The 15,365-nt window shown below is 42.1% G+C and overlaps 1 protein-coding gene across 3 annotated transcripts in view; it reads right to left on the bottom strand.

The window, feature by feature from the left end:
* Nucleotides 1-15,365, bottom strand: part of IRS4 (insulin receptor substrate 4) — a 43,927-nt gene that overhangs the window by 18,418 nt on the left and 10,144 nt on the right. The window contains exons 1-3 of one of the 3 annotated variants that reach the window (XR_007509464.1): nt 13,859-14,348; nt 428-4,295; nt 257-320 (exon numbers count right to left, since the gene is read on the bottom strand). Coding sequence is in view for 2 of the 3 variants with exons in the window: in XM_049827813.1 (XP_049683770.1) it covers nt 5,574-5,602 (29 nt within the window). In the remaining variant the exon portion in view is untranslated. The other 2 variants (XM_049827814.1, XM_049827813.1) reach the window with 2 other exon arrangements.

Below are 15,365 nucleotides of genomic sequence, written 5' to 3'. Positions count from 1 at the left end.
TAGTAAGGCAGACACGCTGCTGTCTTTAGTAAAGGTACTGGGCAGAGCAGAGAATGGTGGCCCAGGCTACGGTGCCAATAAGCAGCTTCAGCGCCCACTAAGCTACATTTCCTGACAGTCTCCTGTAACCATAATGCTGCTTTAAGAAGTTTTAAATTAACTAACTCAGAAGAAAAACTGAAAAGACTGAGCTTGGTGTGTTTCTTTAAAAAAAAAGGGGGGGGGGGGGGGGGGGGTCAGGGGAAGCAGGTCCTACCTCCCAGATCTATACAGCAAGCTCAGTGCTCCTGCTCTCCTCCGAGACGCGTTGCTTCACAACCCTTTGAGGAAAAATGAGGGGAGAAACTTTTATTTGAGGGAACGCTATTGCTAAAGCCAAAAGAGGACGCAGGGATGAAAAAAAATACAATATAAATTGTATTGTTACCTGGTAACTCCGGACAGGTCCTTCTTCCCTGCTACGAACCCCTCGTTTCCAGTTACTTGATTATTTCCAGTACCACAGGGCTCAGTGAGACGCAGGGTCCGTTAGAATTGGTCAATGCATTTCAAAATAAAGTCTTTTAATATGTGTTCTGGTGACTGTCTTCAAATTCAGATAGGAAGTCTAACTTGCCTTCTGGTTTTAATTGAGGGCTTTCACCACACTTCAGAAGCAAGAGAGTTCTGTCAATGATTCACCCAAAGGGGTTTGAAAAATTAGTGCAAAACTATGTCCTCCACCCTCCCCCCCAAAAAAAACCCCAACCCCTCAAGCAGTCAGCCCATTTCAGAGCCAACGAGACACTCAGACACAGGTCTCTTAAAGCACTCATTGTGAGACTGTTACAACAGTCCTGACAGCGTTTGGATCATTTTCCCTGTTTGTTTACTGCTGGTAGGGCTGTTTCTGCCATGTATGACAAGCACTGATTTCTTTTTCTTCCCAATACAGGCTACACGCTATAAAATGAGGCCCTAAGTAAGGGGGCTCGTTTCTTTGAGGAAAGCCCTATTCTTACAGCAAACTTGACTTTTACAGGGAGTTGTTTTAATGCACTAGTCTGAGTAACAGGGTAAGAATTACATCAGGTATTTTTAAAGAAAGAAAAGTCTAATCCGAGACATTTCACAGTAACCACCCACGTTTATGGAGATCATATACACTCGCATCTATGGATAAAACCTCTTTCTTTCTATACAGAATTATTGACATATCCTCCATGTCAGTAAGGAATTTGAAAAGGCACTGCATTTTGTTGGTGCTTTCCAACTTGAAGTTCAGTTGTTTTTACGAGTGGATGCCTTACCTGAAATTACGATATCCCTGTGTGGGCTTTGGTTTTACCTACTGAGGCCTTATTTAACACATATCAAACCAAAAGCATTACTACAAAACTTACAACAGCAAGCCATGCTTGTTCCCTTTTACCCTAAACTCTAGAGACAGGAACCTATTTGACACTACGCAGCTAAAAATTCCTTCCACCACTAGTACTTTTTGATCGTGAAACCCCCATACCGAGTCATGGATAAAGTTACAAACAAAAAAATGGCCAGTCTTCTGCATTTAAAGCAGAAAAACAAAGTATCAGACACCAAATTTTTCTTTTTTTCTCATTCAGCAGCTCAGTTGTTTACCAGCACTATGAATCTATGACAAAGAAAACTTCAGGGTGTTTTGGTGTATGTTACCTTTCACACTAAGTGGCAGAGAAAATTGGACAGACTGGGAATCACTCCCCTGAAATACACTAAAAGCTTCTCCAAATCTTCAGGGACACAGGGTGACCGAACTACTTTAAGAAGAAAGCCACAGCAGGAGGAAATCCACTTCTGACAGGACAAAAAAACCCAAAAGTTTGTTTAAAAATAAAACCCAGACACGGAGCTACATGAACACGTATTTACTGCAAGTAGCTCTATGGAAAGCCAAGTCAGATAAATATAAACACTATACAGAGCTTCAAGCCAGTCTCCCAAAACCGCAAACGCGATGTGTTTTACAAAGAAAACAACATAACAATATTTACAATGGAAGACAAAGCCAGATCAATCAGCTCGACTTTAAAACAGATCTGTGAAGCAGAAATAGCAAATATAATGAACAGTTTCAACCATATATGTTTTAGTTTGTACAGACAATAACTGTCCAATATCAAATTAAATTTACAGGACAAACATTGTTCTATCATTGGTATTTTTGTACTATACAGCAGCATAAACGGGTAGCTGGAAGGTAGTATATATAGTGATATGTTTTACATCATCTGAAAATGTTCTTCCAGCACAATACTGAATAAATTAGTTGCTGTAAACTAAGAGATTCAAAAAGATTGCATATTTATTATGCCGTACCTATTAGTATTTGTACCACTACACTTGAGGTTACCCATTTACTTATTTATTCAGCATTTATTAAATCAGTGCTGTATATTGTACAATGGCAGCCTCAGGGATCTAATATGAAATAAGCGTGTAAAATTTCTTCAAAACAACCTTTTCCTTTCACATTAAATGTTTAGAACTATCTTCATCCAAATTTTGATTTCTTAGAAAAGATGTAAAGCTTTATAAAAAGCTGTCTACATATTGCATTATTAATTTACGAGACCAAACAAAAGCTATATGGCAAGACAGTATCGTGGTCTGTAAGAGTGGTCGTATTTTTAATTAGTGTACGTTTAGCAGCAAGAAGTAACTGTACCAACTTAAACTTCTCTTCCAGAATCAAAAACAGGTCTGTGCTTTTAAACCCTGTAGCAACAGTTTTTCCTGTCACTAGACACTGCGTAAACTGATTGGTACCATGTTTCCAAAAAAAAAAAAAAAGTCTTCATATTTTAGTGACATGTACGTTTTCATACTACTCAAAAATAGATTTGGGTACATATCACCGAACAATCCACGTTGACAGTGTCTAATTTGTTATACAAACTGTACTAGCAATTTCAAGGTTGTATGTTAGAGGTGAGGCAGCCTGACAAATCAGTTGTACAATATACAATGTAGAGGATTACCAGCTGTGTGGTGCAGTACAGCATGAGGATTTGTGTACCACTTCTAAACCCTTTATCAATCGTCAGTGCCTTTTATTATACATTGCATGTACCAATGACTAGTGTCATGCTCTTTAAGTTCATAGCAGTGTTAAAAACCTAAACTCATTTCAACCAAAAAAAAATTCAGTACAAGAGTGAAGCACTTAAATTGTAGAAAAATCAGGGCTTTTTTGAAAAATGTCAAATAGTCATCGTTCACCTTTCTGTAAGTGGGATAAAGACAATTGATGAGCCAACATTTTACTTTTTTCCCCATTATGCCAGGAAGAAAGAACAAAAATAGTCCCAAATTAAAAACGGGACTTTGGTTGAAAGTAAGATCAATTAGGGTGGTTTCCCTTTAAAAAGCTACAGCTGACAACTATAACGCAGAAGTCACAAACGCTGGATACGACTCTGCAGTTCTCCATTTGAATGCATGAACAAAAACCTCATTTTACACAATTCGTATTTATAAACAAGTATCTTGAGGGTAAGAACAAAAACAATCTACAAGACAACCAGCCCATTAATCCTACTTTGTACATACCAAAATTCTGAGCAAAAAAAAATAATAATAAAATTCAGTTTAAGCTCTGACAGACATTTGATTTAAAATACTCTAGCCTATGATCAAGAAATACCTCTTGTACCATAAAAGCAAAACCTTAAAAAAAGAGAAGAAAAAAAAGAAGGCAGAAGAGGTCTCTCCTTCTCAGACCCGTTCAGTCCCACGGGTTCACCCCTCAAGCTAATGTGCACCTCTCCTCCCCTCCTTCCGCCCAGCCACCCGAAAAAAATCCTGAACTGCCAAAATACTTCTAAACAATACATGTTTTAAGCTAGCCACTTGTTAATGTACCAGAGAAGCAAAACCCATGTTAAACAGACAATCAGAAACCAGCTTTGACTTCTCAGAATATAAATTAAAAAAAAAAAAATAAAAATAATGGGAGAGGCAGGAGGAAGAAAGGGGCATACAGGGATCTCCTATTAGCATTCACGCTGCCTCCCAAATAGATAGGACATGAAAGACCAAATTCCATCACCAAAGCACAGCTATGAAAAAAATCTCCATTCAAATTAATTCAACTGTAGAGAGCTGATGTTTATGAAAAAATTAATTAAAAGGATGTGTGTCCATGTCCGTGCTGGTGGAAATGAAAGTAGCCGGCTGGAGCTGAGCTTTGCTTCCAAAAGCACCACACAGTTTCTGGAGTTACCAGCAGAAAAGTCTTCTCTTCCAACAATGGTTTCCATGGCAATGCAGTCAGTCTAGAAAGGAAGAAAATAAAAAAGTCAGTGACGTTTTAAATGCAAGTTATATTGGAAAAAAAAAAAATGTTTTCTAGCGAGAAGAGTACTCGGAGCTTATCCATTACAGGAGCGACAGCTGCTGAATGCAGAACCCGGGTCCCTCACAGAGGGAAGGGGCACTACCAGACGATAACACGCTCAGAAATCCCGAGCCACCGGGGAGAACTGCGAGTCTGAAGCAAGCACCGAACTGCCGCCGCAACCGCCAGAGCTGACACGTGGACGCTGGACGGGAGCTCGGGCGGCAGCCGGCACCGTACTGCCGGCCCACGCGCCGTGGGAAGGACCGGAGCTCACAGCTACCCGTCACCTATTTCACTACCGGTATTTCATTTAACGAGACCTCGATCCTCCCAACGCGACGGGCGATGCGCATAGCAGAAGCTCTTACTAAGCACGCAGCGCAGGATGAATGCGGAGCAGTTCTGTTCGCCCAGATGTAATTAAGGTTGTGGCGAACACTCCCATTCACAGCAGGTACAGAACTGCAATGTAAACATTCCCTGCAACTCCGGCTCCCAACGAGGAGTGGCAAGTCACGACAGCTGCGTGCCCTGTCCTCAACTTTTCAGGAAAAAGCTTAATTTAGTTGTAATAAGAAACACCTCAGAGTAGAGTTTTCCCTTTTTTCAAGAAAGCCTCACTAAAAGGCAACACGCGGTACAAAAGCCCATAGCTATGGCAGCCAGCCACCTCTACTGCCGCCAGCAAAAACCAGTGGCTTCAAACTGACAGGAAAAGGCAAAACACAAAGTGCTCGGTGAAATGAGGGGAAAAAAAATATAATCTCGTATGACAGGAAGATACAGTCGGGTGACAAGGCAGAAATGGAAATAGGAGAGAGGGTGACCTCAAAGCAGAACGCCAGCTCTGCAATTAACCGTGCACATGCCAAGGTGAGAGTGACTCAAAAGGTTCCTGACACACACACAAAAAAGAACTGATGAAGGAGATGCAAACGCCTTCTGCGGCAGCGCGAACGTAAATTGAGGAATGTACAAAAAGTCGCTTTTCAGCTCGCTACAGAACCCCTTCCGCTCCCCACCAAACCAGCGTGAACACCGATTTTCGGTCCGGAGGGGTACTATCAGCGGTACTATCAGGGTGCTGTCGTTGGGTTACGCTGTCTCCCAGCCTGACAGACTGTCCCCTTCCACCACTTCTGTCCTCTCGGCCCAGACTGAGGGCGCTGTCCTCTGCCCATCAGGTGGCTTTGGTCACCTTCTCTTCCGAGGTTTAACGGACTTGTCTGCAGGATCCGCTTCCTGGCATTACAGGGAAGAAGGGAACAGCAGGTTGCTCTCAGTGAGAAACAACAGCTAGCCTAAGAGATTTAGTCCCCAGAAAACATCAAATACTACAAATGTAGTCTACTTTTTCCCCTCGAAGCCACGCGCCACGAGCTCTCTCACGGCTCTGGGAGAGCTCGCTGCCGTTGGGAAGAACTGCAATATAAGGAATACTTCAGTACGAACCACAGCGACGGCAGCAGGGCCCGCTGGAAGGAAAGAAGGGGTTTCAGAGCTTAATCCTGCCCGTGCTCTTCTGTGGGGTCACAAGGCAATCAGTTAAGTCTCACTGCTAAAGAAAGCATAGTGCTTCGCTGCCTCGACTACAGGGATACGCCGAAGAAAACGTGACCATCCAAAGCACAAACAAGCATTACGTATAACCAGGCAAGCCTGGATGTTTACGTACATAACCAATCATAAAGTATGCACAAACTCCACCCTAAGTTAAAGAAGTTCTGATTTCTGTCCAGCTAAAAATACCGTCCCTTCAAAAGAAAAAGAAAAAAAAGAAGAAAAAAAAAAGAAAGAACGAACAAAGCTCAGATGAGCTGCACTGAGCAGCCCTGCCCTTCCCACCGCTGCTGGACAGCCCCAGCTCTGGGCGACGGCCGCCCACCGCCCCAGCCAGAGAAGCGAAGACCATGGCAGGGCTGGAAGCCGTGCAGAAGGACTGAGGGGTCCTTCCACTCCACGGGAAACTCCCTTTTATCCCTACACAACCCACACCAAGGTCGGGGTTGCCGAGTTTCATTTTTCAAATTCGTAGTGATTTCAAAAATACAGTAACTTGGTTTTCCACAATTCAAGGAAGAGACAGCCAAAATACACCCGCAACTCAAGAATCTCCATTTGTATTATTTCACAGACATCATAAGATCGCTACAAAAAGCTATTGCTTGTTACACACAGAGCGTGATGTGGTTAGCAATGGCTTTGTTTTCACAAAAGCCAAGTGAAGCTATTATTTTTTAAATAGTTTTCCTCTTTAGAAAAATATTATTTTGTCGTAGGACCAAAGGATGAAAATATGCACCACAGCTCGCAATGAATCACACCTCAACGATGCATGCAAGTCAAACATTAAAACAGTTAAAGCTTCTTTATTAAACTTATATTCAGTAAAAATTAGCATTTACCAGCATCCCCCCACCCTTTCCTTGCTGTGGACCTACAAGCTTACATAAAAGGAACTTCAAAAACTGTCTGCTTTTGTCAGGACATTTTTCCTCCACGCCTAATACACAAGGCACACCTGAAAGCTGTTTGACAAGTTATTCTAATCTCTCCAAGCATATCCCCAAAACATTTTGAAGAGCAAAGGCCCAGTTGTTTGAATCAGACAATCCCATGTGGCAGGACTCAGTATTTTTACCTAACACTTTTTGAAAACGTTCACAAACTTACACCAAATTTTAAGATACTTGGAGGGGATGGGGAAGAGCTTAAGAGCAAAAAAAAAAAAACCAACCCACTTAACTCCCAAATTTGACTCTTTGAACAAGCCTGGCATAAACTCTAAAGGCAGCATGATAACCAATCCTAAAGCAAGCTCACCAGGTAACTCTAATCAAAGCCCAGACTAACACAGATTAATTTATAAGAAACCAGAAGAAAGTATCCTCAACCAAGCTTCCCTACAGCTTTTAAATTCCCTGGATATCCTGGCTCAAATACAGAGCTTTACACCAGCGCAAAGGCAAGCTCAGGACCTCCCTGCAGCATCCCCCCTTCCCGAAACTCTGTGCTTGTTAATCAAGATCTCATTAATTTGTCCCCCTGCCTCCCCGTGATTATAAAGTACACCGCAGCTTGCTTCCTCTTCATTTTAAGCTAAAACAGAATTGTGGGAACTGTAAATAAACATAAGGGAGTTTCACGTAAACATTACCTACAAGCTGATAACGTCTCATAAAGCCTTGAGTCTTTCACACATGGAGTTACTGGTTGTCACCACTTCTCTAATCCCCTCGTTAAAGCTGAAAATTTCAATACTGCGGTTGGAGCAGTACAGCTGGCTGATGCCCTGAGTCATCAGCTCTTTTTTGGGATAAAAGCATCAAGCATTTATAGACAGAGATAGAGGTAGATATAAATTGATATATATACATGTATGTGAACACATAGTATCAGATAGAAAAGGCAAAAAGAAACTCGTGAAACTTGGCCACAAAAAAAAAAAATAAATTCCCTCTGAAATCTAAGATGGGACTGAGGTTTTGCAAGATCCCTCCCACAAAGCGTCTGCAGTCACCACCATTCACGAGGGTGGCACTCCGGAGTCCATTCCTCATGGCAGCGGGACCACAGGTCACCCACCGCCAACCTCCGGGCATCAAAGAAATCCCACGTCACGACCAGGGGAGTCTGCGCCCGGGGGCGACCGGGGTCTCCAGCGGAGCCAGGGATAGTTTCTGCAGTGACAGTCACAATCCCCGATGCTGATTTCTGAACCGTGAAGTTGTAGGAGCTCCCGCTGATGTCGCTTCCCCAGCACACCCTCCCGGGAAGATCTGCGCCGAAACACCCGCCTAACCGCGTCTCGCGTTTTAGTGCTACCGCTGCCTGCAAGGAGCCAGCGGGAGCCGCGGTGTCAACAGAGCGCGAGTTTTGTTTATATCGAGGCACCTGCGCCCGGCCGTGCCGAAGCACCGCACGTGCACATACACCACGGGAAAAGTTATTAGTCAAAGAGGTGTAAAATGGGATTAATGTAAGTGAGAACAAGGCTGATGTCTGCTGTGGTGCCGATACCTGAAGCTTATTTGTGGGTTTCCACCTCTGCGGTTCCTCACCAGAAGGATCCTTAGGAAGCGACGTGGGTTTAGTTAGCGAGGGCGGCAGAGAGCTCGCGCGTTAAAGCTCCTTGGTGGCTCTTCTCTCCCACACCTGGTCGTCTTCCACCTTTTGACTAGCCAGGAGGTGAAGGGAAACTAATGGAGGACATGGAGTGCTCAAAGAAAACAACACAGCTTCTGTGAAGCTGGATGATCTTATTTCAGTCTTCATAATGCAAGATTCACCAGCCAACAATTTTCTATGTTAATAGTATGAATGTGAGACTTGCTGATCAACAATAAAAACCAGATTAGCATGTCATTACAGATACCATATAAATGCATTTGACTCAACACTGATTGAACAGTAAAGGAAGCTGTCAGAGAAATGGATGAAACAACTCTTCTAAAAGGAAAACAACTCATGAAATGCAAACTAGCTGGGAAGAGAGGAACAATGCTTACAGAATAGTCCACCGGTCCCTTGGAGTTCTCAAAACATAAATGCCACCAAATAAAACTCAGTGGCCAGATCAGACATGACAAGTTTGAAGATAACTTTCACTTGCAGTGTAAATACACTTCCCGGATTGTCACGAGCTCTTCCAAGAAAATCTGCTCAGTCTTCCAAAAAAAAAAAAAAAAAAAAAAAAGAATTCTGGTAACTGATCACTACAACAAAACAAGCAGCAAAAACATGAACTCAAAAAAACCCTGCACTTGTGAAGCAGCCTAGAAATGCCCCAAGTAGTTTTCATAGCACTGGGCTTTTCTGTTTAGTCAAACTTCAGCTCCGTTAACAGATTCTTCACAAAAGCTTCAGCCTTCATCCAGAATTGAACTCTACTGCTTCAGAGTATTGAGCACAATACAAATTCAACTTCCTGTGAATGTTTAATATGGAAAACAAGTCCAGAAAGCACGCAAACATTTTCAGAGATCACCTCTCAAAATATAAAAGCAAAGTTTAGAAAATTAAAACGATGTCCTCTTCATTACACAATTCTATTTAAATTCATCAGTTTAAGATGGGATCGGATTATAAAACTACACGCAGCTGTCCAAATCTTTCTGAGGAACAAACAATCAGAGGAAAAGGATTGCAAGAGCAGAAGAGAAACTAAGAGGGCAAATATTTAAAACAGGATGGCAGTATGCCACATTGCTCAAAAATGTTTTGTTTAAAATTAAGGAACACACTACGAAAGTGCTCTGCAAGTTTTCTCTGCAAAAATAATCTATAGTTCCATAAAAATTAGGGGCAGAAGATTAGATTAGTCTTAATTCATTAGATTGCAAACCCAGTGTGTTCCATTTGAAAATGTATCAGATGAGAATATATCCAATTTACACTTCATTTCCTGCATCTGAATTATTAAGGTTATACAAGTCAGGCCACTTTGAAACAAACCAAGAGGTTTTAAGAACATAGGAGACACATCCTAATTCTCTCAAAGAAATACATCCTAAATAGTATCTGTTTCTACAGGAAAGGCTTTTACTGACATAATTCTGCAACTGATTCCTAAAAGCATAAAAGCTTTGCTTACAGAAGATATTAAAGATAATTAAATTATTAAAATCTCCATGTCAAAGACTAAGACAGCTTAATGCTTTCTGGAGTACGCTACTGAAGTTCTCCATTTCCTGAACTTCAGGTTAGGGGGAAATCAGAATGAATCTGACTTACACAGATCAAAAGCAGCAGAACAGCCCTAGACTTTCTTGTGCACATGGCCACAAAATATTCCTGTTGTTCAGGAAAGCACCAAATCCCAGCACGACCTCAGGACACAACATGCAAGTCCGAAAGCATTTTGTTCATGCTGCCGGGACAGGGCAAGAGGACTGCAATGTACTACCTTACAAGCTGTCCATATGGCATGCAGGTCAGGGGCAGGGAGATAATTTGCCCAAATACATTCTTCATGAATTAGTGAGAATTTTTTTTGCCCCAGATCTAACCAAATACATAGTCATTATCCTATGTCATTGTCCTATTTCTTCGAGTTATTTTAATGGCACGGCTTTAGACCTTGCTAGAGGCAAGCAGTGTTATATGAGAAAAGCAGAATTTCCTCTTGATTTGCACACACAGACACCAAGTCTACAAATACAAGTCAGAAAAACTGACACATTTGCAGTTACTGTACCTGGGTAACCCAAACAAGACCCTGACACAGAGCGGCATCCTTATTTGGGAAATATGTTACACCACACGCTTACCATTAAGCACATATTCCACATACTTTCTTCATTCAACAACAAACTAATGATGCTCATATTGAGCTAACAAATATATTTTGTACCTACAATTTTACCGACTTTCCACAAGCAAAAAAAAGCAAAATTTGTTTTAAAAAACCCTGTTACATGACCCACTTTTCATGGCATAAACTATTTAAACACAGCAGCTGGTAACAACACATCCCAGTAAATTAGATTCCTCCTCAAGTTGTACTTCTAAAATTTCAAAGACAAAGTTACACTTAGAAATAATCTTTATCCAAAACCATTCATTCAAAACATGGTTCTGCTACTCTTAGTGCTCAGCAATTTCGTGAGCTAAAAAACCTCTCCCATGCTTTAAGATCATTTTTATTCACTTTGCAGAAATGCCTTATCTTTTGCAACAGTGGCTTCTTTTTCTGCTTTAATAAACAGTAGTGTTGTTTCTAAGAAGGCCTTACGCACACTCCCTAATTTCACCTCTTCTACTGATACTATTCCTAGAATGAAGAAATTTGCGTGCAGTGTTGGCAGGGGTCTAACACCAACTCAAATTGCACTGGACAGCTTAACAAGAAGTGCTGGGGGTTTTGGGGGTTTGGTTTTTTCGGGTTTTTTGGTTTGTTTTTTTCGCTGTTTTTAAACTACATTTCTATTACAATATAGCAAGGCAATACTAAAAATTAACTTCAAAACACATAGAAGTTCAAAATTTCACATTTTCATGTTGCAGAAGAATGAAAAAAGTTCTTTTCCAAATTCATTCTCATGGCAAGTATGTAAGATACTACAACTGACCTCCTAAACTGCAGAAAACAAGTACATTTTAGACATAAAAAAAAAATATCTTGTTTGTTTGGCTTCTGACAATACCACCTGCTACAGTTCACTCTGCTCTCGGGACAAAGGTTAGGAGCCCTGAAGTGCCAATAGGGACGAATGTATTTCCTGCCTGTGCTCTTGCCACAAACTGGACATTAAGAACTGTTAGGAAACAAGTAGGAAAGAAAACAGCCACGTCAAAGACCGGCGCTGAACAGCAGGCGCAGCTCTGGTTCCCTCATTCAAAAAGGACTTGGAACAACTGCAAGAGTTTCAGAGTAGTGCAGAAAAACTCATGAAAGGTGGGAAACAGCTTCCCAGGGAGGAACAGCCAAGTAGCAAGGACCCTTCAGCCTGCAGAGACTTACTGGGATGCATCAGGAAATAAATTTTAAAAAAATTATACTGCAGGTCCCCACTGCGTGCAGTACAGGAAGCCGCTGACAGCACACTGGCCAAGTGTATGGCAGAGGAGGATACAGCATCTACACAATCATAAGTGGCATGGGGAGAAAAGATAGGGTTCGTTATCTCTTCCAATACACAAACTAGGGGCTGCCAGGCAAAGCTGGTACAGAGCAGGGTCCAAAATAGACTGAGAGAGGTCTGCATGCAGCGCGTACTGACTGACCGCAGGCTACTGCGGATACAAGGAGTTTACACAGGATCAAAGAGAGATTGGAAAAATACTTGGATTAAAGATCCATAAAGGATTATAAAACAGACAAACTACATCAGGCTCAGGAAATCCCTCAAGCTGAGAAAAAAAATAAAGAAAAGAAATCAGAGGCTGGGTGTATATTTGCAGGGAAGTATTAAACACACCTGCCCTGCTCTTCCTCTGCTGGGTGGTGTCTGCTTGCAGGCACAGGTCTTTGGTTTGACTGAGCAACGCTATTCTTACGAACACAACTGAAAGGACAGTGTTACTCATGACTAATGAAGCAGCTCCCCACCTTTCAAATCACCTTTCCTGGTATTTCCTTTCTACAGAAAGTTTCACCTGCTCTAACCCATCCCTTTGCTCTTCCCAGACACTTTAGCCATGGACATTTGAAAGCATTCAGCACTACCTTGTTCTTCCACCTCTACTGCCATAAATGACTGTCAAAGGCAGAAAGTTACTATGTGGCCACTTACCCAAATACTTACACCCTCCTCAGCCATACCTTTTGCCTGTGCGTGCCTGCACCAAAAAAAAAAACCAAAACAAAACAAAAAAAAAAAACAAACCACAAAACACACACAAAAAACCCAAAACCAACGCTTTGCTATCAGCCACTATCTGCTACTACACACAGCAATGGCACGCATCGATTTTTTACATTTTCTAATTATTACATTATTGAGTCTGCATTAACATTAGGATACCCAAAACCCTGGCTAATGCAGGGGAGGAAGAATAAAGGTTCACATTGCATTGCACGTGCGAAGCAAGGTCTTCTCAAATCACAGCATATGCACAGGGGGCAAGGATAGGGCCTTCATCTTCTAGAAGCAGCTCAGGAGCTCACAAGGATGGAGTTAAACTGTGTCTACACACAGACAAGTTTTAATCAACAGCCTGCAACTCTTGTTTAGTGTTTACCTTGTGGAACATGTCAACATTAATATTTCAGTCATTTATACCCTCAACAGTGAATCAAGCCTCACTGCTCTCACCACTTCCAGACTCACCCGCAACCACTACAGCGTCTGTTCAACCTAGTCTCCTGATATAGGAAAAAAAGAACTTTCTCCCGCTGAAACTATCGTTTTGCACCCCATCTTCCGCAGGCTATTCTCAAGCAGCTGAAAGCACCGCGGCAGTGATGAGCAGGTGCCATCCAGACCTCCCTGTTCCGAGTTGGGACTCCAAATGCTCTGACACAATGGTTACAAATCCTAAAGGTGAATCGCTCTCCCAAGCCACACTCCTGCCTCCTCCCCAATGCTAGAATATTGCCTGAAACCCAGAGATGTCACCTAAAAAGCCCCTGCAAAACCAAGAAGGAATCAGTAGTAATGCCAAGGCAGCTCCACCACCCTAGCTGCTCCTGGAGCAAAGTCTCAGAAAGACCAGAGGATGCAGGTCCACGCGACATTAACTGCCTTGGGACACAGCAGAGGGTGATCCTGTGCTCCGGTACGCATTCCTGCACTCCTGCTCACACCAAATCTATCAGTCACATGGCTGCAGGAAACCTAACTTACAGAAAGGAAAAAGAAAAAAAAAGCGAAAAAAATAATCACATTCCACATCTAAAAGGGAGAAGTAAACATTGGGACATGCTCCTAACTCAGAGATACATGTTGGCCCACATTCCTCTTACCAAGATTAATATCCTGGCCAGTGTTCTGACATTTACCTCATCCTTTTCAAGTCATTTAAACCATTACAACCGCTGTATTTATAGCTCACTACCTTCCATCGCTCCCTGCCGTGTGCATACCCTTCCAAGCGCCTCTACCAGCTTCCTCTCTTGCAACCGCTCTCAGGCAGCCTTTTATCTCTCTGCGAGGCTGACTCTTATCTTCACTCTGCCAATGGCAGCAGCCTTGATCTCTATCTTACTCTCCGCCCCAGCACATTAAGTTTCATCCATCCCTTTAGTTTCATCTTTTAAATTGTAAGCTCCTTAGGACAGGGACCGACACATTTACATTTGCGGCATTGTACAGGGGACCTCCATCCTGCCTACCTGTTCAGGTTCTACGACGAGCAGAGATCACGTCTGGAGCTACAAGCTTTCATTAACAGACTCACTGTCGTAATATTGACTGAATGACCTCAAGATCAAATCTGTTCATTTTTTCAACTCATTTTTAACTGATTTCCTGTTCACCACAATCTGCAATTTAAAAACATCTTGTTCTAAAAACAAACAAACAAAAAAACCACTCACCCCACCCCGAAAAACACCACAGAGTAAAAATATAGATGGCAAATACCTCCCAAAGTGTCTCACATAAGAAGCAAATATTCTGGAAGTTTGAACTCAACAGTGGATGTTACTACTGAAAACCCAAACAGCTTACAATTTTTTCTAACAGACTAACTTAAAATACAAAAAAATTCCATACAGCAAACAGTACCTTTTTGGCCCCTTAACCCATATCGGTTTAGACTTAAGAAACTTTATTGTTTTAAACCTACAGAACTTAAAGCATGTTCCTTCATCTATACTGATGGAAGTTTTACCTGCATCCAACTTGTGCTGAAGAACGCCCCGGCCAACCCACCTGCAAACAGGCTCTGGTTACATAGACCAGGCAAGCAAAGGTGGCCAGACTCGAGGAGAAGCCTTTCCGTACCATTTGCTGGTTTGTCTTGGCCATGTTAGTTCAATTGTCGATAACGTGCCACAGAAGTCACAGAAACAGCAATGCCTGTCCATAGCCTAAACAGGGTTTTCATACAAATAAGGTATCACATGGCTCACACTAAGAGCTCTTCATGGTCCAATATGCAATAGGTTCTCAATTTATCTAATAATGTGTCTGCTTCACGGTCATCAAGAACTCTCCAAACTCCTGGCAGCCTAAGAGATTGGTGTGAAAAGAAGCACTCGTTCCCAAAAAATAATTCAGGCTCAGGCTATCCAGCATCAAAAAACAAGGTTACACTGCAAATTCAGCTGTTCAGCAAGAGCCATAGACAATAAAGCAAGCTGGCTTGGCATGAGTATGGGAACAGAATCGCACCATTCCCTGTGGCAGGAGGATATCATTCGTTAGCGCCACAATACATTTAGCAGCAAATTTTACTGGGTTTCTTGTGCACCTTTTGGTATTATTTCCCATGATTTTCGATAAAGAAAAAAAAACCCAAACATTTTGATATCCTCAGTCATTCCACAAAATCCTGTTCTACTAAAAGGGAAACCTTTCTCCAAGCAGGTAGCATATTTATGAGCCTTTCATGCCCTAGC

This window comes from Accipiter gentilis, chromosome 24 (genome assembly GCF_929443795.1).
Source record: "Accipiter gentilis chromosome 24, bAccGen1.1, whole genome shotgun sequence".
In the NCBI taxonomy this organism is placed as follows: Eukaryota; Metazoa; Chordata; class Aves; order Accipitriformes; family Accipitridae; genus Astur; species Astur gentilis.
The sequence above is the reverse complement of the archived record's forward strand: the minus strand, read 5'-3'. Positions and strand labels throughout refer to the sequence as shown.